Source organism: Nematostella vectensis, chromosome 10 (genome assembly GCF_932526225.1).
Source record: "Nematostella vectensis chromosome 10, jaNemVect1.1, whole genome shotgun sequence".
NCBI classification, from domain to species: Eukaryota; Metazoa; Cnidaria; class Anthozoa; order Actiniaria; family Edwardsiidae; genus Nematostella; species Nematostella vectensis.
This window is the reverse complement of record NC_064043.1, coordinates 1,455,298-1,483,017: the sequence shown is the minus strand read 5'-3', so window position 1 is coordinate 1,483,017 and position 27,720 is coordinate 1,455,298. Positions and strand designations below refer to the sequence as shown.

The 27,720-nt window shown below is 42.3% G+C and overlaps 3 protein-coding genes across 7 annotated transcripts; 1 reads left to right on the top strand and 2 right to left on the bottom strand.

Moving 5' to 3' along the window:
* Nucleotides 1-19: 19 nt before the first annotated feature.
* On the top strand, nt 20-11,142 carry LOC5512130 (ubiquitin-protein ligase E3A). Of its 2 annotated transcripts, XM_001632475.3 has the most exons (12): nt 20-170; nt 359-403; nt 2,614-2,840; nt 3,998-5,052; nt 5,163-5,307; nt 5,655-5,860; nt 6,736-6,900; nt 8,027-8,080; nt 8,228-8,329; nt 8,718-8,791; nt 9,398-9,541; nt 9,692-11,142. In XM_001632475.3, the coding sequence occupies exons 1-12, from the start codon at nt 115-117 to the stop codon at nt 9,810-9,812; spliced, it is 2,394 nt and encodes a 797-aa protein (XP_001632525.2). In that variant the 5' UTR covers nt 20-114; the 3' UTR covers nt 9,813-11,142. The 2 variants fall into 2 exon arrangements, with proteins under 2 accessions (XP_001632525.2, XP_032237408.2); XM_032381517.2 differs by lacking the exon at nt 8,027-8,080.
* LOC5512129 (putative ammonium transporter 3) lies at nt 10,111-20,019 on the bottom strand. 2 transcript variants are annotated; one of them, XM_001632436.3, is made up of 5 exons: nt 19,416-20,019; nt 13,632-14,379; nt 13,296-13,355; nt 13,117-13,193; nt 10,111-12,502 (listed from the first exon to the last, which is right to left on the bottom strand). In XM_001632436.3, the coding sequence occupies exons 2-5, from the start codon at nt 14,375-14,377 to the stop codon at nt 11,847-11,849; spliced, it is 1,539 nt and encodes a 512-aa protein (XP_001632486.1). In that variant the 5' UTR covers nt 14,378-14,379; nt 19,416-20,019; the 3' UTR covers nt 10,111-11,846. The 2 variants fall into 2 exon arrangements, with proteins under 2 accessions (XP_001632486.1, XP_048589314.1); XM_048733357.1 differs by lacking the exon at nt 19,416-20,019 and adding an exon at nt 15,572-18,494.
* Nucleotides 20,020-20,157: 138 nt separating this feature from the next.
* LOC5512125 (uncharacterized transmembrane protein DDB_G0289901) lies at nt 20,158-26,823 on the bottom strand. Of its 3 annotated transcripts, none has more exons than XM_032381520.2 (9): nt 26,550-26,823; nt 25,158-25,258; nt 24,586-24,663; nt 23,656-24,153; nt 22,930-23,112; nt 22,616-22,660; nt 22,126-22,530; nt 21,600-21,974; nt 20,158-20,613 (listed from the first exon to the last, which is right to left on the bottom strand). In XM_032381520.2, the coding sequence occupies exons 1-9, from the start codon at nt 26,552-26,554 to the stop codon at nt 20,582-20,584; spliced, it is 1,722 nt and encodes a 573-aa protein (XP_032237411.2). In that variant the 5' UTR covers nt 26,555-26,823; the 3' UTR covers nt 20,158-20,581. The 3 variants fall into 3 exon arrangements, with proteins under 3 accessions (XP_032237411.2, XP_032237412.2, XP_048589313.1); XM_032381521.2 differs by lacking the exon at nt 26,550-26,823 and adding an exon at nt 25,659-25,918; XM_048733356.1 differs by lacking the exon at nt 26,550-26,823 and adding an exon at nt 25,482-25,627.
* Between the last annotated feature and the right edge of the window lie 897 nt (nt 26,824-27,720).

The window sequence follows — 27,720 nt, the reverse complement described above, 5'->3', positions numbered from 1 at the left end:
TCATCTCCCATGCGGCATTGCGCTCACACGCTCTCTTCTCTGAAGCCACAGACATGAAAAATAACTAAATATAACGACGAATTTACCCATCCAAAATAACAATAGCTATCCTGAATGTCAAGTGATAACAACTGCTCGAAGACTGAATCAGAAAATTGTAAAACTTCAAGGTGAGAAACGGCATAGATTATGAGCTTTTTGTACCTTACACATATCACTACAAACGATGTGAAAAAGCTGTCACATCATCTGTAAAATTAGAGCCATCTTTGCTCTGTTATGGGATTTACTATAGATTGCAGAATTAATTTGTGCCTGGAGATTAATACTGCAGTTATTTGTGTGTTATATTTTATAGAGGATGCAGTGCAAAGAATGACATCAACCCTGAATCCAACAACATGTACGTGGAAACACTTTAAACGTGTCATGTTTTAGCCCAAAATGCCATAAATTAAAGTTAACTAGAGAAACCGTTAATATTGCTGAGGTTGACTGCCTTAATGTGATAAATTTGTTTAAACAAAAAAAGTAGAATATGCTTCAGTAGTTGTTGTTTTTGACATTAAGTATCATAATATTCAACCAAATTTATTTAAACCAAATCAGATGTTGTATATGGTATCTTAACACACATATCAAGAGATATATTGTAGACATTCTTGCTTTTACTTATACAGTCGAAGCGCTCTGAGTGACCGCTCTCGTAAGGGACCAGCCCCAATAACGACCACCATCATGAATCACCGATTGAATTGTCACACAAACTCTGTAATTCTAAGCTCTCGTAAGCGACCAACTTACTGGTGCGACCAGCTCCGTTAACGACCACAATTTCAAAACACCAACTGAGATTTTCTTTTATTTTTAAGCTCTCGTAAGCGACCACAATGATTTTTGGCATTACAACATCACTGAACACCTTTTAAACATCATATCCAATGCATGCTGAAATCACATATAAAGCAGAACTGTTGTAATGTTTCACAAAAGCTGCCTTTCCAGAAGGCAACCATTAAAAAATTTCATAATTTCAATTTTTTTACTTCAATTTCAACCATGGGATTGACATTTCTTTGTCTCCAGAAAATGTGTAAATGCAAGGAATCTCTAGTCCATTGCCAGCTCCACGATTTATCCTTTTTCCAGTTACAATAGCCATCCACTTGTTTGTTGCACGCTTTAGAAATTGACTATCAAAAGACGCCATGTGATCGTCGTAGACGCAGAAGATATTCTCATGACGAAAAGCTTAAGTTGTCGATATAAACGAGCATAACGAGCTACTTTGCGTAGATTTAATTGCTATTAAATTTAAGAAGTCACTCTCATGATAAGTCAAATACCTAGTTTTAAAATCAAGCAATAAACGAAAATATTACAGCGTTGTTATTATCACGATAACTTTTAGATTCCATTTTAATTAAGCTCCCGTAAGCGACCAACACCTATTGTTCAAGTTTTTGGCGCCCAGTGGTCGCTTTTGAGAGCAAGCTCTCGTAAAAGACCAGCTCCGTTAACGACCACAATTCTCAGTTCCCAAGGTGGTCGCTGACGAGAGCTTCAACTGTAATAAAAAGAACAGGGTGACTTATGGCAGGAGCATGCACTTGGACTGACCACTTGCAACACGGGCTCAAAATAATGCGCCATTGTTGTTCGTAATTCACTATTGTACGGGAATCACTTAAGCATTTCTGTATACAATCTAAATCTTGCCCTCAAAATGAATTTTTTTCTTGAATAGCTTTATTTCTCAATGAATTTTACACCGATTGCAACCAAATTTACCGGGAAATGTCAAGAGCTGCAAATAAACTATGTTTTTAACATATATATGACAGTTTTAATGATCAAATTGCTTAAATTTGTAATATGGCCTTTTGGAAGAACATTGAATATTTCCTCTAAAATCTGCTAGATGTCCAATTTTGTTATACTGTATATGCTTTGCAATGATGTATACAGTATACATATCAGTGTTTATGTTAAAAGGGAAGAACCTGTGTATTGCGCAAACCAAATAAACACAATAGATCAAAGTGAATCAAAAATTCATTAAAAAACTATTGAACTCAATTCCTACAAATTCCAATTTCTTGTTTAATCCACTAGCCAAATACTCAAACTTGAACAAGATTTGTTTTTCAGTCACAAATTTAATTAACACAAAATGTCATAATGTACAATACACTATGCGTAGTACTGAGCCCTTAAACTCTGTGTTGATTATAATTTTGCTTATTTGGTCGTATTCCGCTATTTTCCAAATTAATTAATCATGCTACCCATCTAAGCTAATGTTCATGGAACACACCGAGAGTTGAGATAGTGTGGTACAAAGCCTGCATTTTTTAGTAATTTGGTTTCAATAATTCTAGTTTTATGCAATTTCACAAATTTGTGACTAATTTACCAAAGTCTAGCTCCGCGAATCTAAGCTTGATTCCAACAGATAATAACAAACCTTTTACATCAGGAAATAGGGTATGTTTTTAATTCTTTGATTTCTACCTTCCAGTAGGTAGTTGGAAGTTGCCTGCAAAACTTGACAGAATGTTGGGAAATAGCAGTAATACACCTCCTAATCTAGCTGTATTTCCTGTTACCTAGGAAACGAGCAGAGCACTTGATAAAGCAGTACTTCTTCCAGCTGACAGATGGATGTGGTACGCCTGGCTGTGAAAATGAGAACTGCGCATCAAGTGGCCGCATTGGTAACCTTAGCAAAAATGAAGCAGCCGCCATGGCCTTGCAACTGTGTCAAAAGAAAGCCCGCCTGTGTGTCCTTAACCAGCCAAAGTCCAAACCAGAAAACAGTCATCTTAACAACCACGCAGGTACTGTACAGGGAAACAGTAATCTAGATAACCACACAGGAAAATTACAGGGAAACATTTTTATAATGGACCTTTAAGGCTTAAAGTTCCCCATTTTTATAAAGCTTTTGTGCAACTTATTTCAAGTTTTCAGTTCACACAGTTCAAATTTTGGTTTCATTCAATGGAAGCTTAGATTGGTTGTGCAACAGACTAACTGACATAGACCTTTGGGGCACATAGACCTTTGGGGCACATAGACCTTTGGGGCACATAGACCTTTGGGGCACATAGACCTTTGTAGCACATAGACCTTTGTAGCACATAGACCTTTGGGGCACATAGACCTTTGGGGCACATAGACCTTTGGGGCACAAAGACATTTGGGGCACACAGACCTTTGGGGCACATAGACCTTTGGGGCACATAGACCTTTGGGGCACATAGACCTTTGGACCACATAGACCTTTGGGGCACATAGACCTTTGGGGCACATAGACCTTTGGGGCACATAGACCTTTGGAGCACATAGACCTTTGGGGCACATAGACCTTTGGGGCACATAGACCTTTGGGGCACATAGACCTTTGGGGCACATAGACCTTTGGAGCACATAGACCTTTGGGGCACATAGACCTTTGGGGCACATAGACCTTTGGGGCACATAGACCTTTGGGGCACATAGGGGGGCGGGGCACATAGACCTTTGGGTCACATAGGGGGGCGGGGCACATAGACCTTTGGGGCACATAGGGGGGCGGGGGGGGGGGGGGGCGGGGTGTGCAGCCACACTTTTGCCACAATGCAAATCTAACCCTAACCCTGATCGCTATTCATAATGTAAAGAAACATTCTCTTCATATCTACATAATGGACACACTTCAAAGCTCTGAATTGAAATTCTTCAGTCAAACTCTGTACCTATATATCAAATTTATTTAGTAGTCGTTTTTTTTTTGCTCTGGAAGGTGTCTCTCATATGGAGGCTACATTGTGTGTTTTATTAAAATGATTAATCACTTGTAATCAGGAGGTTTTTGGCTGTCACTATAATATGTTATTTAAATGATTGATCTCTTGTTATCAGGGAGGTCTTTGGCTGTCACTATAATATGTTGATAAAAGTCAGTTTGGTTTGTCAGTTGGTCATGTTACTGATATAATTTCCTAAATTTCAGTCATTGAAGTCCCGTTCTTCACAGAAGAGTCCCTGCTATCTACTCTCAAGACTTGCAGAGATGAGGGGAGCTTCAAGAAGCTTGTTCATAGTATAGGTCAGGTATTCTCAAGTTCGGAGTCCCTTAATCAGAGCTTCCTACTCCCTACCCCTGCAAAGAGTTGTGGAATCCAAGTCTATGTTGATATCGAAGCTGTTAGGCGGTGCTACAAGGCACTCTTTGAAATAGGGGACGGCTCAATAGAGAATGCACTTCTTAATGCCTTGGTCAACCTTTCCCCTGAACTTGAGGTAGAAGTGAGATATAAGAACCCTTCTGCTAACCCACACTACATCAACCAATTCTTGATCATTATGGAAAATACAATGCTGCACAGTCCTGAATACCTGGAATCTGGACTTCCGAGCTTTTTGAAAGCCATGAGTCATCTGCCTGTGCCTGCTCAAGGACAGTTGGTGAAGATATGGTCCTGGTACCCTGTGGATCACATTAGACGCATGCTTGAGAGCCTTCAACAGCTCATCACATACCAGGTATTGACAGGACCAGCTGCAGTAGGGACTGCGCCGGTACATGAAGATGATGCTATTGTCAGTGCTACAAAGGTTATGAAGCTGATATACTTTGCTAGCATAATGGGTGGAGAGAGGCGTAATACGGTCACCATGGAGCAGGAAGCTGCAGTGGTGACACCAAGCGGAGCTTTCTTGGAAGACCCTTTGATGAAGGAACTTCAGCTCTTATCAATGGACTGCCGCCAGCCTTTGATTGATTATGAAGAATTTGTTAATGAACCACTGAATGACCAAATTGAAGTTGATAGGGATTTTACTCATTTCAAAAGTGAACAGCAAGGAAGGTTTTCCTTTCTAAGTCATAACTTTTTACTGAGTACAGCTACAAAGAGCTTAGGTCTGTTTTTTGACAACCGGGTTCGTATGTACAGTGAGCGTCGGCTAACACTTCTTTATAGCTTAGTGAGAAGGCAACAACCAACTCCTTATCTGCGCCTAAAAGTCAGAAGGGACCACCTTATAGAAGACGCCCTTGTCAGTGTAAGTCATCCTTACAGTAGTATTTTTATCCTGTAAGCCTGGTTCGTGGTGGTGCATTTTGAGGTTGAATTTAAAAATGTTCAAACTATTTTATGTTGTTATTTCTATAGCTAGAAATGGTTGCGCAGGATAATCCACTGGACCTGAAAAAACAGCTGTTTGTTGAGTTTGAAGGGGAGCAGGGTATTGACGAAGGGGGTGTGTCCAAAGAGTTTTTCCAGCTCATTGTTGAACAGATATTCAATCCAGACTATGGTAGGTGCTAAGAATGTAGATGCTGCTTATTAGGCGTGTATCCACAGAGGGGGTGGAGCGGGTTGGGGGGGGGGGGGGGGGGAGGGAGGCAAAGTGTCTGGACCCCAGCTATTAGAAATGTTGCTTTACCACTGAATATCAATTTGATCTTGGTTGACACCCTGTAGTTAGATGATTAATTTCAGGGTGCATATGGATATAGTAGAAGTTACTATGTAGATAGTTCTAGTGACCTATTGCCATAGCTAAGGATACCATATTAAAGCAAAGTCAGTAACCCTACCATCCCTACTCTGAACAGTTCCGCGTTACACATCTTTACTCTAAATACTTACCTTGTTCCACAGGCATGTTTACTTATGATGAAGCAACAAGAATATGCTGGTTCAACCCAACATCATTTGAGAGTGATGCTCAATTCTGTCTGATTGGCCTGGTTCTGGGCCTTGCCATCTATAATAATATCATTCTGGATATCCACTTTCCTATGGTGGTCTATAGGAAGCTGTTTGGAAAGCCAGGCACTGTAGAAGACCTAAAGGATTCACATCCAGTGAGTAACAGTGTCTGAGATAAGTCCTTATTGCCTGCCTGCTGATTCAAACATATTGTGATTAGAGGGGGCTGGCAAAGGCTAGGTTATAGAGGGTTAATACAAAAACATTTGTTTAATGAAAGGTTGGTGGCTAGCTACCCAGTCAACCACTTTCTTCCTACATCTACCCTTGTAAGGGACAATTAATAAAATGAAGGGGGAGGGGGGGACAAGAAACAAACAAACAAACAAAAAAATCATACACAAACCTGGAAAAAAATGTTTTGAATTTCTCCTGCTAAGAAGGGCTGGCTGAATTACTGTGATGCTTATGTATTATAGGGAACTAGCAGACAAATAATGCTTTGGGATAACCCTGGTGTGAATTACTATTGCTAAAACAGGGGGTGTAGTGGAAAATGGGGGGATTTTGCTGGAGACCACTTTCCATTGTTGACTTGCCCTAAAAAATCTCACAGAAGCTTGACTTTGACATTGAGAAAATCAGCATTTCAATCATGTTGTTTGGCATGCACGTTTTTACAGCACGTTAGGCAAGGATATTATAATCTCTCACTTCAAGAATTAATTATCAAAGAAATATCAAGAATTTTAAAAAATCACCTGCCCTAAAACTCTGCATGCATATGCATAGCATGGAAAAGGGCTGAATATTGTTCTAGGTCCTGTACAAGAGTTTGACATTACCCACCCCATATCTATAGCATTGAAAAGGGCTGAATATTGTTCTAGGTCCTGTACAAGAGTTTGACACCACCCGCCCCATATCTATAGCATTGAAAAGGGCTGAATATTGTTCTAGGTTCTGTACAAGAGTTTGACACCACCCGCCCCATATCTATAGCATTGAAAAGGGCTGAATATTGTTCTAGGTTCTGTACATGAGTTTAACAGAGCTGTTGACTTATGAGGGCAATGTGGAGGAAGACCTTATGTGTACCTTCAAGATTGGCTACACTGATGTGTTTGGATCTGATCTGACCCATGAGCTTAAGGCGAATGGAGAGAGCATACCCGTCACCAAGGAGAACAGACAGGTACTTGATGGAAAATTTGCTATAAAACTCTACTAATTTTTTAGATCTTCTAGCTCTCTACACAATATATATCAATCAATCCATTTTGTTTTCATCCTCACACAATATATTTACAATATACATTGTTTTGAGTTGTATTTGAAAGCAGCACTTGTTGGTCGTAAGAACCCAGGGTACATTTGCCTATATACATGCCTATTGTAGTGCTGTTATACAGTAGCTCAAACCAAAGGATTCACGTTCTATCGAGGGTGAAATCTGCCTTGTATATTTTTGTTTGATCTGATTTTCTACATTTCTACCAGACTATTGATCCCTCGTCTTATGATATAAAGGGAGTTAGGATAGTGTTCCAAATCTCTCATTGCACTTCTTAGTATCCATTTGTATTGAGAGATTTAACATGGTATTTCCCATCTTCAGTGACAGTGCTTACACACTGACCCACAGGCATGCATGTAGACTGTGTGGATCATTTTGTATGAGTTACACTCGTTTTCAGTCCCACGTACAGTCTGTGCCTTTCATTAACAAGTCACAACAGTGTTTTGGTGGACGTCAATCATGACTTTTGAATTCTTCCAATGTATCTGTCAGAGCTGTAGATCCATCACAACCAAACAATCACCTTCTTAGCTTCATTCACAGAGAAAATACCAACAAACACAATTTCATATTGTTTCTTAGCCTTGCCTTGTTGATTCAGTGTGTGTGCGTTTGTATCTCTTGTCTGCTTTGTTTACGCTTGGTGCTTTTTGGCGCTCTCTCATTGGTTTGTGGTCTAACGTCCACCATAACTGAAATGGCTTTGGTCATCAAAAACCAGTAGTGAAACGAAATCCACAAGGTGCATAATGTGTGGTTGAAAACGAGTATACAGTTAGTCAGTCGAGTATACAGTTAGTCAGTCGAGTATACAGTTAGTCAGTCGAGTATACAGTTAGTCAGTCGAGTATACAGTTAGTCAGTCGTATGTTAAGTGCACTCGAAAATGTCTTGTTAATTTTTGCAATTCAAATACATTTTTCCTTATGCAAGATTAAAGCTAAGGTTATGGTTAGACCTGGTTTGGGCTCTTATAAAATCCAGCACTTGAACCTGGCCAACTTCTAAGTTGTGATTGCAGGAGTATGTAAATCTTCACGCTGATTTTATCTTGAACAAGTCGGTGGAGAAGCAGGTGAGAGCCTAATCAAAGCGCTTAGCAGTCAAGGCCATAGCAGGCCTTAAGGGGGGGGATGAGGAGCCATGACCCTTTGGGGGGGCATATAATGCATACCATAATTGCTTTATCAATGTCTTGATTTTAAGTGCCCTTTATTTCTAGTTCACTGCATTCAAGCGTGGGTTTGATATGGTGGTAGATGAGTCCCCCCTGAAGATATTTTTCCGTCCTGATGAGGTTGAGATGCTTGTCTGTGGTAGCAAGGTCTGTACTACTTTGATTTTTCCCCAAAGCTATAACTGTAACCTACTAGAAAAAAAGGGAGGTTAGGTTAGGTTGGTGATGCTGTCCCAGACTCCCAGCTGTAAAAAGTGGGGTGGATGAACTATCAAATTGGGAAGGGGGAAGGAGGGAAGGGAGGGACACTACACCCCTCCCCCTCCTGGATCCACCCTTGCTTGTATGTATTTACTTGCTACTATGTATTAGAGAATCTATTACCTGTAAACTATGTTTGCTAAACCACAAAAGTTGGAAGTTGACTGACAAATGTTTTTTTTTTGTTAAGACTGGCAGTCGACTACCAGTTTTTAATTAGTAATTTGACTGCTATGTTATTTGCTATAGTTTATGGGTGCTTTTCTTTTTCCAGGATTTTGATTTTGATGCGCTAGAGAAGGCAACTGAGTATGATGGTGGACTAACAAAGGACTCTGCCCTTATAAGGTGATGTTTATTGACCATGAATAGCTTACAGTCCAGTCATGGTATTACCATGAACAGCTTACAGTCCAGTCCTGGTGTTATAAATACTCGGATATAAGGTGATGTTTATAGACCATGAACAGCTTACAGTCCAGTGGTGGTATTATGAACACTCGGATATAAGGTGATGTTTATTGACCATGAACAACTTACAGTCCAGTCATGGTATTAACATGAACAGCTTACAGTCCAGTCGTGGTATTATGAACACTTGGAAAATCGAATTTTTTCAGTGTGGGTGTCCAGTGAGTGGACGTCCCAGTGATGGGTGAGTGGGGAGGGTCTTGCTTCGATAATACTCATGTTTTTTTTTTATGTTGTGGAATAATATGAACCTTATTTCATAGTTAGACTAGGGGACTCTTGGGGATCGTTTCGGGTCCTGGGATCGTTTCGGGTCCTGGGATCGTTTCGGGTCCTGGGATCATTTCGGGTCCTGTACATCCCGACCCCTGTTATATGATATAATAGATGTCAATAGGAGTGAGATGTTCATACATATACATAAGGGGAGTATTGTCTTGTACAGAGGCTATAACTTGTGATATGTTTGGTTGGTGTGAGTAGGTGGTTCTGGGAGATTGTACACAGCTTTGATATGGAGCAGAAGAGGCAGCTGTTGATGTTTACCACTGGCAGCGACCGCATCCCTGTTGGTGGGCTCGCCAAACTCAAGCTGATCATCGCCAAAAACGGGCCAGACTCTCCTAGGTACCGAGCATGTTAACATTTACTCGGGATCACGGTCAGAATAGTGCTTCTTATTCACAGTCAACCCTAATTTTGTCATCCCTTTTCTCTCCCCCGTAAGAGGGTTAAATTATTTTAATTCAGTTTTTCTAAAGTAGGTGTTTTCTCTAGATTGCCTACCGCCCATACATGTTTTAATGTGCTGCTGCTCCCGGACTATGCCACCAAAGAGAAGCTTGAGGAACGTCTTTTAAAAGCCATCACACACGCAAAAGGATTTGGCCTGCTTTGATACTAGTCTCTGACCGTTTGGCGAAGTGTAGGGTGTTAAAACTAAAGCTTGCTTATGGATTGATCATGAGTTCATCGTGATGTTCAATCCTTGGAATGAGAATGTGGGAATTGCTAGGAAGAGGGGGGGGGGGGGGCGTTGTTGCTTTTTCTGTCATGGACTGATCATAGCTTCTGGGTGCCTTAAGGCCAAGCTTGCCTTGGGTCTACTGGATGTTCTCAGGTTAAAGTACTGTAAGATGTTTGGTAATTTGTAAGTTTTTTTGTATTATTGGCTTGATTAGACATGTAGAATGTTATGCAGTCATTCAACGTCATTTCTTGTTTTTGTGAGCTGATATTCTTTCAGTGAGATAAACTTTGAAGGTGGTATTCCAGCCACCCTTGCAGATTAATTGAGCTACTGTACTTTATGTCAAGGCAAATGTTTTTCAGGATTTCGCGGTATCAAAAGTACACTGGTACAGTACCAGAAAGATTGGAACATGTTTCTAGACAATGATATCGACTCCCTAGTCAAGGATGGGTGAAACACACTAAGGATTGGGGCTGATCGCTGAGCAGTTCGACCGTGGCCCACATCAGATCCAGGCACTATTCCATTAAGCGATCTGTAGTGTTTAATTAATGGCAAAATTATTGGGTAGTTCCAGAGGACTGGTTATTCATCTTATTTCTCTTAAAACAAAATGTTCCCGACTCCTTGCTCGATAGAATTCCTGACGTATTTTGTTGCCTTCACCTAAATGTCTTTAAAAACTTGAGCAGGGTATTGGGGGCAAACGTGGCATTATCATCTAATTGACGCAAAACTTGAAAAAGTCCAAACATTGACAACAAATAAGAAAACCCACAGTAATGCCGAGTGAACCCTCCTGTGTCGTTTGCACACTATTGTATGTACATACACCTATTTCAATAAAGGTTGTCAGTGCAAATGGCAAATGGCGATTGGCAAATGGCAGTTGAACGACCGAAAGTAACCATGCGTCTCGAAGAATATGGATAAATCAAAACAATTATCCATTTAAGGTTGCCAATGCTTGGCTCTGACATTACTGGACTTTATTTGACACCTTTAATTTTACGAATAATTAGTACCCATAAACCATTTGCCATTTGCACTAGGTGCAAATGGCGAATGGCACCTGAAATAGGTGTATGAGGTTGCGTGGTTTTGGGAAAACTTTGCCAGCATAGATTCAAAAACGTTGTGAAATGTTGCTCTTTCTGCAAGGGTTACAAGTTTAAAGTTTTTCTCACGCCAGGAATGTTGCTTGTTGGTAAACAGTACAGAGTGAAAATAATAAATGAAAAACAGTTCGACCAAAGCCATTATACTGTTTGAAGTGCAGTGTAGCCCTCGAGCACCCCGCTAACTGGAACTCAGATAACTCGAGCACCCCGCTAACTGGAACTCAGATAACTCGAGCACCCCGCTAACTTGAACTCAGATAACTCGAGCACCCCGTTAACTCGAACTCACATAACTCGAGCACCCCGCTAACTCGAACTCACATAACTCGAGCACCCCGCTAACTCGAACTCACATAACTCGAGCACCCCGCTGACTCGAACTCAGATAACTCGAGCATCCCGATAACTCATACTCAGATAACTCGAGCACCCCTCGAACTCGGATAACTCGAGCACCCCGATAACTCATACTCGGATAACTCGAGCATCCCGCTAACTCGAACTCAGATAACCCGAGCACCCCGCTAACTCATACTCAGAGAACTCGAGCACCCCGCTAACTCGAACTCCGATAGTCATGCACCCCGATAGTCATGTGCGTCACCACCATTAGCATAGAACCATCCCGGGATTCCGTTTTCTTAGGTGCGCCGTGCAAACACTAATGCTTTCGCTTTTAATTGTCTGATACCGTCATGCTTTGCAATCCATTGCGTAATACCGTCTCCTGTTGCCCTGCGCCCGCGGTAATTGTGTTCTAGTCTCTACTTATTCACACTTTGGCGATAGTGCGCTTCAAATACGCGTAAATAGGTCGTTCAGTAGTCTGAGGTAGGCCTCAGTTCACTAGCGCTGTTGTAGAAGCTCCGCGCGGTACTTGCCCTACACCTCCCGGTTTACTTTCCTCGAAATCTTCCATTGAGATAACATTTTCATTAATGCAGCCCGTGATGAAGTTATTCTGCATCACTGATGGCGCATGACATCTTGTGGACACCGCTGGGTTATTCTGCATCACTGAGGGCGCATGACATCTTGTGGACACCGCTGGCGACTCCCTCTCCTCGGCGTTATTTTCTTCATACTGACAGAACTGCAAATGGATGCCGTGCTCCCATATATCCGCGCCGTCAAGCTCCATGGCTAGTGGCATTCTCAACCCAACAACTTTATCGATCACGTACAGTAAGATGAAGTTTGTTACCGCCGCCCACGCGCCGATAGATACGACCACGAGAAGCTGGATCCCTAGCAGGTGCCAGCTACCACCCTTGAAGACGCCAAACTCCGCGGAAAAGTTCTCTAAATTATCGACCTCCACAAATAAGCCTACCGCAAGCAGCCCCCAGATACCGGCCATGCCGTGTGTGGCGATACAACCTACTGGGTCGTCTATACGCAGCTTTTTCACCAGTGCGTCACCAACACATGCTATCATTCCCCCGATAAAACCGATCAACAGGCTCTCCCACTGGCGCACCACGGCACAGATAGCTGGGGACAGTAGAACACTGTTAAAACTAAATGTGTATAGGCGTGGATTGTGTTAATGTATAAGGTGTAGATTGTGTTAATATATATAGGCGTGGATTGTGTTAATGTATATATGCGTGAATTGTGTTAATGTGTATATAGGCGTGCGGATTGTGTTGATGTATATAGGCGTGGATTGTGTTAATGTATATAGGCGTGGATTGTGCTTGAGAGGAACACATACATCATGGTATATGTGTTGTGAATAATTACAATTGGTGTGACTGGGGGAGATGGACAGCTGTGGCAGAGAGAGGCAGACAGCTGAGACAGAGACAGACAGCTAATGCAGAGAGAGACAGACAGCTAAGTCAGAAAGAGAGGCATACAGCTAAGGCAGAGAGAGACAGACAGCCAAGAAAGAGAAAGAGGCAGACGGCTAAGTATAGAGAGAAGCATACAGCTAAGGCAGACAGAGAGATGCAGACAGCTAAGGCAAAAAGAGGCAGACAGCTAAGACAGAGAGAGACAGACAACTAAGACAGAGAGAGATAGACAGCTAAGGCAGAGAAAGAGGCAGATAGCTAAGGAAGAGAGAGACAGACAGGCATACAAACGGAAATTTTATTGCTCACCTGTTATACCAACAAGGCCGCCCAAGATTCCCGTCACGAAGACATCTACCATTAGCTTGTTGGCATGCGCAATGTAACTAAAGAAAAACTGAATTGAAAACATGTGTGTACCCCACAAACTGTCCTCTTAAGGCAAACGCCGAATTAAGAAATAATATCTTTAACGATAAGAGCCGTACCTATAGAATGTGGCAAATATTCCTCCACCGATTGAGCCATTAATGGTCACGACAGCAGCTCTGTAAGAAGTAACAAGGCTCACAAGCATTTTATATCTTTTACTTGTTATATTGGATTTCATTTGAGGCTACATCCAAGCACCATGACGTGAAACTGTCTATGCTAGATAAAACACGAGCTCAAGGCCTGGAATACAGAAAGCGCCCGCCTATAAGATCCTAAAGGCTGAAATTCGGTATTATAAGCATCCATTTTATAAAACCTAATCAGCATGGCGGGAAAGAGTAGGTTCCTATTTGAAAGATCAAATGTTGTTTTAGTGATTATGTACAAACCTTGATGCCAGTTTCCACTTTCCGCCGCTGATCCCAAACGTGCTTCCGCAGTTGAACCCAAGCCATCCCCACCACAGCATGAAGGTACCAAGGAGGACATTGGTAGGGGATCCCATGGGTTTCTCCACCAGCTCACCCTTCGCGTTAAACCTCCCGGTGCGGGCACCGAGGAACAGGGTTGCCACCAAACCACTCACCCCTCCAACCAGATGCACGGGACCACACCCAGCGATATCAATGGCGCCCATGCGTGCTAGCCACCCGTCACCCGCCCACACCCAGTGCGCAGGGAAGCAATAAGATAGGGTGTTAAGGAAAGAGTACAAGATGTAAGCCTTGAGGGACACCCTTTCAGCCATCGCACCAGATACTATAGTCGTCGCGGTTGTTGCGAAGGAAAGCTGGAAGAAATACTTCGCGAACATCCCCATGTTACTTTCGTCGGCGTCCGCGAAAAAGTACGAGAGCCCACAAAAGGCGTTGCTGATTGGCTGGCCAAAACTGAATGCGAAACCAAATATCCAATAAGCTAGCCCCCCGTAAATGACGTCTATAGCATTCTTTGTCATAATGTTGGTCTCGTTTTTCCTAGACACCATTCCGGATTCCAGCAGTCCAAATCCCGATTGCATGGTAAAGATGATGAAGGCGCTGGTCAGGATCCACGTGGCGTCATCAGGGCGAAGGTTCATGGGGTATTCCATAGGGGGTGGGGTCAGGGTGGTGTTTGTTGTGTTATTGGCCATAACTGGGGTAAAATCATAATAATAGTTAACTATAACAATGATAATGTTAACCAAAAAGATTATCCAAACTAATGCAACAACAGATTCTTTTCTTTTCTAATATAATGAAAGTATAAGAAAGGAAATGCCGCACAGGCTACAACAAAGAAAACGAAAAACAGAAACTGTCGCTACATAGCCACCGCTCTGTACTCTTAAGATATTATCTAGCCTCTGATAAAAAATTCTTTACTCAAAAAATATATAATAATATGCAATAACATTTTTAATGAGAAGAATAATAATGATTATAAAATATATAGATTTAGGCATTGCTTAAAAGCGGAGCTCCAAACGACCAAATCTTTGGTTATTTTCTCTTTATGATTAAAGAAATATATATTATTATATTGTTACATATTGTTACATCCTCCTTGACACCTACATGACACCTGCCGAATTTGGTTGCCATATGATTTTTCCTTCGTGAAAAATTAATTATTTTTTATTTTGATGACGTTTTACTTCTAGTGACGTCATCGATGACGTCACAAATCACGTTGTCACAGTTTTGCACCTCCCTTGACACATACATGACACCTGCCAAGTTTGGTTGTCATACGATGCTTTTTGGGGACGGACGGACAGACGGACATCGCGTCAAAAAAACTCGAGTCGATGGGTTACCAATATATTATGATATAACAATAATAATATATTATGATATAACAATCATAATATATTATGATATAACAATAATAATATATTATGATATAACAATCATAATATATTATGATATAACAATAATAATATAATATGATAAAAAATAATAATAAATTATGATTTAAAATAATAATATACTATAATATAACAATGATAATATATTATGATATAAAAATAATAATATATTACGATATAACAATAATAATATATTATAATATAACAATGATAATATATTATAATATAACAATAATAATATATTATGATATAACAATAATAATATATTATGATATAACAATGATGTATATTTTTTGAGGGGAGGTAGTAGCTATCAAGGCCAAAGCTATCCTTAACCTGAAGTCTTTCAAATGAACTTCACGTTCCTAGTAGCAATGCCATGGCTCTTGTTTTTCGATAACTTGAGGGTTTGTTATTCATCTGGGGCAAAATAATATATAGATTTAGGCACTGCTGTTGAATATTCTGTTATAGCACCTTTTCGCGGACGCCAGCTCTCTCCTGCGCATCACTTTTACATCGCGACAAATTCTTATCTAAGGAAGTGACGGTGTTCAAGAGGCAGCCCCGCGTGACAAATTCTTATCTAAGGAAGTGACGGTGTTCTAGAGGCAGCCCCGCGTGACAAATTCTCATCTAAGGAAGTGACGGTGTTCTAGAGGCAGCTCCGCGAGACAAATTCTTATCTAAGGAAGTGACGGTGTTCAAGAGGCAGCCCCGCGAGACAAATTCTTATCTAAGGAAGTGAGTGACAGTGTTCTAGAGGCAGCCCCGCGAGACAAATTCTTATCTAAGGAAGTGACGGTGTTCTAGAGGCAGCCCCGCGAGACAAATTCTTATCTAAGGAAGTGAGTGACGGTGTCCTAGAGGCAGCCCCGCGAGACAAATTCTTATCTAAGGAAGTGAGTGACAGTGTTCTAGAGGCAGCCCCGCGAGACAAATTCTTACCTAAGGAAGTGAGTGACAGTGTTCTAGGGGCAGCCCCGCGAGACAAATTTTTATCTAAGGGAGTGAGTTATGGTGCTCTAGAGGCAGCCCCGCGAGACAAATTCTTATCTAAGGAAGTGAGTGACAGTGTTTTAGGGGCAGCCCCGCGAGACAAATTCTTATCTAAGGAAGTGAGTGACAGTGTTCTAGAGGCAGCCCCGCGAGACAAATTCTTATCTAAGGAAGTGAGTGACGGTGTTCTGGAGGCAGCCCCGCGAGACAAATTCTTATCTAAGGAAAAGAGTGACGATGTTCTAGAGGCATCCCTGCCAGAAAAATTCTTATCTAAGGAAGTGATGGTGTTCTAGAGGCAGCCCCGCGGGACAAATTCTTATCTAAGGAAGTGACGATGTTCTAGAGGCAGCCCCGCGAGACAAATTCTTATCTAAGGAAGTGACGGTGTTCTAGAGGCAGCCCCGCGGGACAAATTCTTATCTAAGGAAGTGGGTGACGGTGTTCTAGAGGCAGCCCCGCGAGACAAATTCTTATCTAAGGAAGTAAGTGACAGTGTTCTAGAGGCAGCCCCGCGGGACAAATTCTAATCTAAGGAAGTGATGGTGTTCTAGAGGCAGCCCCGCGGGACAAATTCTTATCTAAGGAAGTGACGATGTTCTAGAGGCAGCCCCGCGAGACAAATTCTTATCTAAGGAAAAGAGTGACGATGTTCTAGAGGCATCCCTGCCAGAAAAATTATTATCTAAGGAAGTGATGGTGTTCTAGAGGCAGCCCCGCGGGACAAATTCTTATCTAAGGAAGTGACGATGTTCTAGAGGCAGCCCCGCGAGACAAATTCTTATCTAAGGAAGTGACGGTGTTCTAGAGGCAGCCCCGCGGGACAAATTCTTATCTAAGGAAGTGATGGTGTTCTAGAGGCAGCCCCGCGAGACAAATTCTTATCTAAGGAAGTGAGTGACGGTGTTCTAGAGGCAGCCCCGCGAGACAAATTCTTATTTAAGGAAGTGATGGTGTTCTAGAGGCAGCTCCGCGAGACAAATTCTTATCTAAGGAAGTGGGTGACGGTGTTCTAGAGGCAGCCCCGCGAGACAAATTCTTATCTAAGGAAGTAAGTGACAGTGTTCTAGAGGCAGCCCCGCGGGACAAATTCTAATCTAAGGAAGTGATGGTGTTCTAGAGGCAGCCCCGCGGGACAAATTCTTATCTAAGGAAGTGACGATGTTCTAGAGGCAGCCCCGCGAGACAAATTCTTATCTAAGGAAGTGAGTGACAGTGTTCTAGAGGCAGCCCCGCGAGACAAATTCTTATCTAAGGAAGTGATGGTGTTCTAGAGGCAGCCCCGCGTGACAAATTCTTATCTAAGGAAGTGATGGTGTTCTAGAGGCAGCCCCGCGAGACAAATTCTTATCTAAGGAAGTGATGGTGTTCTAGAGGCAGCCCCGCGTGACAAATTCTGGTCTAAGGAAGTGAGTGACGGTGTTCTAGAGGCAGCCCCGCGAGACAAATTCTTATCTAAGGAAGTGATGGTGTTCTAGAGGCAGCCCCGCGGGACAAATTCTTATCTAAGGAAGTGACGATGTTCTAGAGGCAGCCCCGCGAGACAAATTCTTATCTGAGGAAGTGAGTGACGGTGTTCTAGAGGCAGCCCCGCGAGACAAATTCTTATCTAAGGAAGTAAGTGACAGTGTTCTAGAGGCAGCCCCGCGGGACAAATTCTTATCTAAGGAAGTAAGTGACACTGTTCTAGAGACAGCCCCGCGAGACAAATTCTTATCTAAGGAAGTGATGGTGTTCTAGAGGCAGCCCCGCGAGACAAATTCTTATCTAAGGAAGTGAGTGACAGTGTTCTAGGGGCAGCCCCGCGAGACAAATTCTTATCTAAGGAAGTGAGTGACAGTGTTCTAGAGGCAGCCCCGCGAGACAAATTCTTATCTAAGGAAGTGAGTGACGGTGTTCTGGAGGCAGCCCCGCGAGACAAATTCTTAAATAAGGAAAAGAGTGACGATGTTCTAGAGACAGCCCCGCGAGACAAATTCTTATCTAAGGAAGTGATGGTGTTCTAGAGGCAGCCCCGCGAGACAAATTCTTATCTAAGGAAGTAAGTGACAGTGTTCTAGAGGCAGCCCCGCGGGACAAATTCTTATCTAAGGAAGTAAGTGACAGTGTTCTAGAGACAGCCCCGCGAGACAAATTCTTATCTAAGGAAGTGATGGTGTTCTAGAGGCAGCCCCGCGGGACAAATTCTTATCTAAGGAAGTGATGGTGTTCTAGAGGCGCCGGAGCCCCGCGATGAAAACAGCTGTACCAACAGGAGTCGTTGGTGGATGAAAATCCATCGCATTCGATAATCATGTTTATAAAGAAGGATATCTTTTTAAGCTCTTCTAAAAAAAACAACAAATAAACAAATCTATATTTCGTTCAGTATACTACGATAAAGTAAATGCAGCCCTTTTTAGCGAGTAAATAGGTAAGACGACAATTTTGAAAAAAAACTTGAAATAAAAAAAGTATTTTTTTACAAACAAATTGTACCTTAAGCTTACTGCTTATTCCTTACAATTATTTAGAGATTAATTTTCATCTTTGAAGTGTGAATTTCTTGAAAAGCCAAAGAAAACCAGCAGTACATGTTCGACGAAAGTATCATCATGATGAAAAAAACCACCCATCGGGATATATAATAATTTTCTCTCCACTGGCAAGAAATAGAGAATGATTTTATATTGTCTGTTTGCTATGCAAATAGAAAATACTGTATAAACCGAAAAAGGCATATATTACTAGAATCCAAGACAACCTCTAATTACGTAATTTTTTTCTAACAAACGAGTGTCGAAACAGGTGTCGAAAAATATTGTATAACAAATATCTGACATTTATTTTTGTCCTTTAGTGGGGTAGCAATGGAATAATGGTTCTATATATTTTTTCGAACTCCTTCGGTTTAATTACACGGGTGTTGAAAATCTTCTTACATGTGTTTTTTCGTACTTTGTTTATTTTGAATTATGGACCTAAAGTATAAATTACTGAAATTGTTGTTTGCCACTGTTTGCCACAGGAACTGATATATATATATATGTGTTATATATGTTATACCCGTATGTTTGGTAATAAAAAAATCCTTCAACGCCCGATATCTCAACATCAATTTTACATGATACCTGCAGGTCATTTGTACTGTTAGTTTATTGATCCTCTTGAGTTACCGATAAAATAACGTGTTGATCGCGTTTGTCTCAAGCCTTTGCAGACACGAAAAACTTCTATTTTATTGGGGTCTTCTTTTGGGGTCTAGGCGACGCAATTGTGTTGATGTACTTGATATGAACAGTTCAACAGGCCGATTCATATAAAAAGAATCCATGTTACTTACTTGTTACTGTAGGTCGAGTGAGCTTTCTGGAAGGAGAAGATAACTTTTCTAAACTGCTCCTTTTCCGCTTTAGCTGGCGTTGGCCGGTTTGTTGTTATTGCGAAACGCAAACATTGAGCTGGGCTGCTCGGCCGCGAATTCCAAATGATTTCAAACCCGCGCCGCCAGAGAATACTTGCAGCTGTTGTGTGCGCATGCGTACTAAGATGAGCTACCAACAATTGCACATTGAAACTAAAGCAATTAGAGACACAATTCGCCTCGAATTGTCTACCATATAGAAAAATGGAGGAAATAAGAAAAAGTTTATTAGTGGAAAATTTTACCAGAGCAATACCCTCAGAGATAGACTAAACTTTTTCGAGAAATTTCATAACACCAATTAACGGTGAAGCCTTCCCTTCGGTAAACGTTTTTGAAGTAATGGGATAAGCGTGTACAATTAAGACCACTAATTGCATTTGCTGAGAGTTTTAAAATTTTGACCCATTAAATATTCATTTGTTCTAATGATTGCGTGCGCTAAGCTTCAACACTTAATAAGGTCTCCCCACACATAACCCTTTACAGGGGGTTCCAGAGTGAAAGACCCCCTCCCCTTTGGCTGTAAAGTGCATATATAGAAAATATCAAAACCGCGGAGTAAACAACAATCCTTCCATTAGCAAAGCCCTGAATCTGCCAAGAAAAGCTACTGAAATGGCTTATAAGGCCCACACACAAATAATTTCCATGACATTGGTCATGTTTTTAGACTTTGTTTATTGCTCGCGCACAAAATTGACATAATGAATTGTACCTTTTCTTTGCCAATCTTTTCTCTACAAGAACAACGCTAAAAATTCTAAAAAGCCAAGATCATTTATTTGTTTCCCTTATCATATATTTCAGCTTCCCCTTTTGTGATGTAATTGTCCATATTAATTAATTATTTTTGGCTACAAAGCGAGACTAAACACAGAAGCACGCATTAGAAAAAAACTAGTCGATACTCGAGTTAAGTTGATATGTTATCTTCAGAAATGACAAAATACCTAATCTGTGTTTTAGCAGAATCATTTCGCTGTTGATGGTAAGACAAGATTGAAATATTCCAATCAACAACTCCTGTTGTCGGCGCCTTATGGGACTTGGGGACTTGATCGCTTAAACAGCCTGTGGTGCGCTCACGCTGAGGAGGCAGGAGTGCATTTGCCATCTGAAAGAAAAACACATTACGATAAGCGGGTGAATCCCTACCACACAGACCATTTTTTCATAAATAATGCGGTAGGAATACAGCTAAACGAGAAGTCGTTGCACAATGCCGGTTTTTTTATGAATAATGCGGCTGGAATACAGCTAAACGAGGAGTCGTTGCCCAATGCAGGTCTTTTTCATGAATAATGCGGTTGGAATACAGCTGAACGAGGAGTCTTTGCCCAATGCAGGTCTTTTTCATGAATAATGCGGTTGGAATACAGCTGAACGAGGAGTCTTTGCCCAATGCAGGTCTTTTTCATGAATAATGCGGTTGGAATACAGCTAAACGAGGAGTCGTTGCCCAATGCCGGTCTTTTTTATGAATAATGCGGTAGGAATACAGCTGAACGAGGAGTCTTTGCCCAATGCAGGTCTTTTTCATGAATAATGCGGTTGGAATACAGCTAAACGAGGAGTCGTTGCCCAATGCCGGTCTTTTTTATGAATAATGCGGTAGGAATACAGATAAACGAGGAGTTCTTTGCCCAATGCAGGTCTTTTTCATGAAAAATGCGGTTGGAATACAGCTGAACGAGGAGTCTTTGCCCAAAGCCGGTCTGCTACAAGGCTACTAGTTATCATAGAATAAATCCTCATCCTATGGATGCCTTCAAAAGCTTAATAAATCTTTCCATCATATTTTAGAAATACACGGAAACATTACGTTGATAGACGGACATCCAGTGCGCATTTTCGGGTCCCCAAAATCTGTCATCACTAAATAAATAAATGGGCTACTCATTATTACGATACTGTGAGTTTATTACCTGGCTTCTATTCATAGCGGATTTATTATCTGGGAAAGTGGGTTTACTACCTGGAATAGTTATTTATTACCTGAAATAGTGGGTTTATTACCTGGAATAGCGGGTTTATTACCTGAAAGAGTTGGTTTATTATCTGAAGTAGCGGGTTTATTACCTGGAATAGCGGGCTAATTACCTTGCTTTTTTTCACAGACCACGCCCATCTTTGTTGTCCCGTCACCTTTCATCTGTAGCCCCGCCCTCTGACTGATGGATCCGTGCGTCCCCGAGCCCCCAGAGGAGGACGCCCACTGAGCATTGCCCAGGTTAGCGCCACTCGTCCACTTCCACACGCTACTCGCTTTCTCTAACCCGACATGCCACTCGTTACCATAGCCATTAGCCGCCAACTCCACAAGACTCTTGACGTATGACCACTCTCCGTCTGTTTCTATGGAAACAAGGTCCCCACCCTTGGACTGACAGGTTTTTCGGCCCTCGGCCCAGGACTCTCCCTTGGTTACGAGAGAGTAACATGAATCACCCGTGAAACCACCACTGGAACTAGTACCTAGAAACAGGAGAAATGTGTAATTTCATTACCAAATCATAATTCAATTCAAGAGCAAAGCTCCAAATCAAATCATTGACAAGTTGAGTCCTCGATATCAAATAAGTATGGACATTTAAAGTTGAGATCTAGAACTGAGATTGTGACTCACCATTTCCTGAAGGTGAGGCTGTCGGTGATTCAGTAGTTGCCGCCGGTGCCGCCGTGGTCCCTTCCGGTGCCGTCGTGGTCCCTCCTGGTGCCGCCGTGGTCCCTCCTGGTGCCGCCGTGGTCCCTCCTGGTGCCGCCGTGGTCCCTCCTGGTGCCGCCGTGGTCCCTCCTGGTGCCGCCGTGGTCCCTCCTGGTGCCGTCGTGGTCCCTCCTGGTGCCGCCGTGGTCCCTCCCGGTGCCGCCGTGGTCCCTCCCGGTGCCGCCGTGGTCCCTCCCGGTGCCGCCGTGGTCCCTCCCGGTGCCACCGTGGTCCCTCCTTGTGCCGCCGTGGTCCCTCCTGGTGCCGCCGTGGTCCCTCCCGGTGCCACCGTGGTCCCTCCTGGTGCTGCCGTGGTCCCTCCGGCTGCTAAAGTTGTCATTAAAGAGATTGTTCACAGTAAAAAAAAGGAAAAACTAAGATTTTTCTAGACTGACTAGTTTGCATTCCGAACCTGTTGTCTTATTTGCTCCAGGTGCTGATGTGGGTGCCGGGGACCCTGTGGAAAAGTGGATATGGCTATTATCAATATATCGAAATACCAGCTTATGTTTATAAAAATACGCGCCGCTGTATCTGGAGCCTACTTGTGAGCGGAGAGGGAACTGGTGTTTGAAGTGGCTATAGCAGGGCATCGGGCGTCTGTGTTGAGAAAAAGGCGTGTAGTCGTAAACATGGTTGGGTGTCTATGGAGGATGTTTTTCTATTTGAATGTAAGGGAACTAGGTGTGGGTTGTGTAGTGGGTGTGGTCCGGCTCCTGTACTCACCTCCTTTACGTGCGAAGCACCACTTTCTTCCCTCAGCGTCATAGAATTTGAGACTTTTCTCACTCATAAACATATCGTCATAGCAACAACTCGCCTTGACACATTCCTCGGGAGTGACAAAAGGTGCCTTTAGATCATTGTTACAGAGCTCTCTTTCGGTCGAGCGTAAGTCACATGCTGGCTCTAGATAAGATATTTGTATTTGTTATTTCGTGACAGGCATCACATCACATTAGATGGAGAGAACGTTGTAGGAATAGTAAGATCTAGAAAGCAGGTATAGGGAAAGCCATATACACCAATATTAAGTGAAGGGGGGGGGCAGAGGAAGAGAAGTCAAGGGGCAGGGGTTGGAAGGGGGCATGAAAGTGGACAGATGGGACAAAGGCACTGAATAAAGGCAGAAAAGGAAAAAGACAAGAGTAGGAAGATAGGGAGGGGAACAAATAGAGGGGCATGAAAGTGGGCAGAGGGGACAAATGCATTGAATAAAGGCAGAGAAGGAGGAACTAGAAGACAGGAGTAGGAAGAGAGGGAGAGGAACGAATAGAAGGGCATGAAGGTGTCCAAGGAGGATGAACAGGGGGAAGATAAGAAGGGAAAGGGATAGACGGGCATGAATGGGAAGGCGGGACAAGTGGAGGATGGTGAAGGAAGGGCCAAAAGAGGGAAGAGGACAGGCAGCTGAAGACGGGGTCAGAAGAGTAGGGAGATTGAAGAGAGTACCTGGGTCCTTCCTTGGAAGCACATTTGCCGGAGTAATCTTTTCAAGCTCAAAGCTTTGGTGAGGAGATGGCTGGTAATGCGTGGTTACGTACGTGCCATCATCTTTCTTAATATTCAACCCACAACCGATCTTTTCAATTGATTTCCATACCACTGCCTGGAAATGACCAACTGCCTTGCCGTTACCCTTGCCAGTCTGGTAATTATAGTCATTCTTGATCTCGGAATACCATCCTCGTACGGCACCAGGGATTGCTCCCTCCATGGTCTCCATCCCTTCCCATCCCCAGCCCTTCCATGAGATACTTTCTGTAACCTTTTTTTTGTCAAGTTCTTCTGGCTCCAAATGTTTACTGTTCCCCTGCCTTGCTTGCTCATCCGTCCACTCCTGTGCGGACTTGGCAATCGTGTTGTCGCACTTAACGGGAGGGACTTTATGCAAAGCGCGGTAGTAGTTGTGCATTTTCAGGCAGAGGAGCTGGCAGTCTGGGCCGCATGCTGAAACGGCAAATGAGAATCTGAGAAAAAGCATAATCGTACATGAGGAAGGATATTACATTGTAAAAACGGACATAGTGTTTGGTAAATTAACAATAATCAAATAAGAATAATAAAATAGTTGCTGGAGAGAAGGGCCATTTCTAGTAAACGTTATTATTATCATCATATCATCATTATCATCATCATCGTCGTCGTCGTTGTTGTTGTTGTTGCTGTTGTTGTTGTTGTTGTTGTTGTTGTTGTTGTTGTTATTATTATTTTATATTTTTCCTAGGGGCCTTTGAACCCTATCATTTCCCTTCCCATAAACCTCAATGCGCATTTCTTGTGGTTTTTTTTTCCGTTTTGCTCTTGCGTTCTCTTATATCTCCCTAACAGCCTTTATGTACCATAACCGACTACTGGGTTTCTTGAACATCAGACACGTACTCAGACCCTGGCCGCAGTCCCCCACTTTCATCCATGAAGTGTCGCCGTCACCGTAGACTTCGTCATTCAGATAACTCGCTAGAAGAGGACAGGTTGGGAGAAATAAGTCCTTATCACGCTACAATCTGCTTAAATACGATCCTAGGATAAATTAGAGTTAGTGTAAACAGACTGACACTAGTGGATCTAGGGGGAGGGTTTAGGGGATTTTTGCAACCCCTTTCTTGGGCTGCCAAGGGTAAGTTTCCTATGAAAAAAATGCATGCATAATGTTTCTATTGTGTACTTCTCTTTTGCTACGTTTTTTTCAGACAAATCCCCAGAGAATGGAGGAGCTTTAGAGCCCAGGAAGGTATAAAACAATACAGTACTTTCTTCATTCAAACACTTTTTTGTACACTTCTGTACATTATATAGATGAAACAGCCTTCTTAAAGATAGGAATGTGTCTTTGTGAGTCTTGAGGCCAAACGTATCGGAAAAAGTTGCATCTTTCCATTGTCATCGAGCCTTTCCATTGTCATCGAGTCAAACCACCCTTCATCAAAAAGCTATATCCGTCGCCGACTTACCTAACTCATAATAAGGGTGATTTACGGCCCAGGCATGTTGGGGCAAATGGTGTATCAGCACAGCAAGCGTGAAGATGGTCAGCATGGTGATGCAGTACTCTCTTTGGACGCAAAATTGAACAAGCAAAATATTCAAAGAAACTGTGACTTCCGAACATCATTTTCACTTTTTTATACTCGAGACTCACTTTAATTTATCAATTTACTTAAGTAAATATTTTTTATATGTTAATATAATTATTTTAAGAATGTGTGCAAACTGGAAGGAAGCAATCAACACGTTTTCACAGCCTCAATGAGGGTCAAAAACCCTCTGAAGACCACCTGCAAATGAGCCTCTTGAATTATCTACTTCTCCTCTCTGATAAATCAGGTTAGCAAATGATCCGTGCGATTTTCTTGTCGATTTAGTTTACCATTACCTTTCTTTACCTTAAAATAAATGAGACAAAGACTTATTCTTTAAGCATAAATTCACATAAACGGGTAATGAAAATGTACTTTTGTAGATGTTATTTCCTCCTTATTTGTTTGATCTTCTTTTGCTAAGGCTACAAAGCGTGACTGTTTGATGTTGTTGTTGTTGTCATCTTATTTGTTCAAGTTCGGCATCCGATTCAATGCGTGTTACTCAAGTAGCTTTTCTGTGGAAACATACACGGAATAGGCTGTATATGTCTTAGGGCGAGAAAAAAAAAAGAAGAAGAAGAAGCTGTGAAATAATGCAATTCGAAAGAGCACCGGCTCCGCCCCCCTATGATTGTAAGGGTCAACAAACCACTACATACCACCTGTTTTTTTTGCCGTTTTCGTTTTTTTAGCTGGCTTAGGTTTTAGAATACAAAGAAGCAGAAACAAATCCCTAAATAAGAGGAGAGGCTTTTATGAATCGGCAATTCTAAAAACGCCTTTTAAGATTATTCTTACCAGTTTGTTTAATCTTATTTGTTCAAGTAGCGAGTCGATCGATAATCGGGATAATAGGATAAATAGCAGTAGCTTAACTGAGATTGTGTTCTGAATAGGCCTGACATTTTAATTGACAGGATAGAAAACAAAGACTGCCATAAAGATAACCCGACTAAGACGATGCGTAAAAGTAGAAGCATTTTTTTCATCTATTTGGCGTGTTATTTGTTAAAGAAGCAAGTGGAATTTGTTAGTTATATAAAAAGACGTGGGATTGGTAGACCTGGGGTGGGATGGCTTTAAAGGTGTTTCCTGAGTTGAATGCTTGGATTCACGTGTTTTTAAGTAGCCCTTGCGTCTACTCCCCCTAAATCTTATTTCCAGACCACGTCACAGACCCGCATAGGCGGGACTAAAACTTGTCCTATATCGATATCAAACAGTTTCTTCATTAATTCCATTAACAATTGCATTCCCTCTTACCTCATTTAAAACTCTCCCCTTCTTTCCGCTGTTTCCCTGAATGAACTATAATTGAATGAATTGCTTGTCCGACCGTCACATACTCGACAAGCACAGGGTGCCACCGGACTCTATGTGTTTGTTGTTATTAGACCGTTAAGCTGGACATCGATCCCAAATAGCATGACATGTTTGAGGGATTCTGGCAATTATTTCGAAGATTGTTAAATAACGATAGTGATGTATTGAAACTTTTTTTTATCTCATGGCAAAAGAAAACGTTTTCTAGTTTCTGCGATAGTTCGGGTTTGCTGTGGTTTACCGGGAAGGGATTGGGTGAGAGGTTTCCCGATTGGCGTGACGTGACCTATAAACGTTTATTGCTCATTAACAAAACAAAAGCAATATTCTTATTGTGGTTGGTGTCCCTGGCCAAGTTCCCACACTTTCGCATCAGGGTAGAGGGTTTAACTATGGTCCTAGGTGTCGCATCAGGGAAGAGGGATCAACTAGGGTCCTAGGTGTCGCATCAAGGCAGAGGGTTTAACTATGGTCCTAGGTGTCGCATCAGGGCAAAGGGTTTAACTATGGTCCTAGGTGTCGCATCAGGGGAGAGGGTTCAACTATGGTCCTAGGTGTCGCATCAAGGCAGAGGGTTTAACTATGGTCCTATGTGTCGCATCAAGGCAGAGGGTTCAACTATGGTCCTAGGTGTCGCATCAAGGCAGAGGGTTTAACTATGGTCCTAGGTGTCGCATCAGGGAAGAGGGTTCAACTATGGTCCTTGATGTCGCATCAGGGCAGAGGGTTCAACTATGGTCCTAGGTGTCGCATCAGGGTAGAGGGTTTAACCATGGTCCTTGATGTCGCATTAGGGCAGAGGGTGCAACTATGTTCATAGGTGTCGCATGAGGGCAGAGGGTTTAACTATGGTCCTAGGTGTCGCATGAGGGCAGAGGGTTCAACCATGGTCCTAAGTGTCGCATCAGGGTAGAGGGTTCAACTATGGTCGTTGATGTCGCATGAGGGCAGAGGGTTTAACTATGGTCCTAGGTGTCGCATCAGGGCAGAGTGTTTAACTATGGTCCTAGGTGTCGCATGAGGGTAGAGGGTTCAACTATGGTCCTAGGTGTCGCATCAGGGTAGAGGGTTTAACCATGGTCCTTGATGTCGCATGAGGGCAGAGGGTTCA

Coding starts and splice junctions, on each gene's coding strand:
- LOC5512130 (XM_001632475.3), top strand. CDS start 115: ATGTCAAGTGATAACAACTGCTCGAAGACTGAATCAGAAAATTGTAAA. Junction 404..2,613: donor AACCCTGAATCCAACAACAT/GTACGTGGAAAC, acceptor CCTGTTACCTAG/GAAACGAGCAGAGCACTTGA. Junction 5,861..6,735: donor ACCTAAAGGATTCACATCCA/GTGAGTAACAGT, acceptor ATATTGTTCTAG/GTTCTGTACATGAGTTTAAC.
- LOC5512129 (XM_001632436.3), bottom strand. CDS start 14,377: ATGGCCAATAACACAACAAACACCACCCTGACCCCACCCCCTATGGAA. Junction 13,194..13,295: donor ATATTTGCCACATTCTATAG/GTACGGCTCTTA, acceptor GTTTTTCTTTAG/TTACATTGCGCATGCCAACA. Junction 12,503..13,116: donor CGGCCTTGTTGGTATAACAG/GTGAGCAATAAA, acceptor TACTGTCCCCAG/CTATCTGTGCCGTGGTGCGC.
- LOC5512125 (XM_032381520.2), bottom strand. Junction 22,661..22,929: donor GTGCTTCGCACGTAAAGGAG/GTGAGTACAGGA, acceptor ACTTTTCCACAG/GGTCCCCGGCACCCACATCA. Junction 22,531..22,615: donor TGGAGCAAATAAGACAACAG/GTTCGGAATGCA, acceptor TGACAACTTTAG/CAGCCGGAGGGACCACGGCA.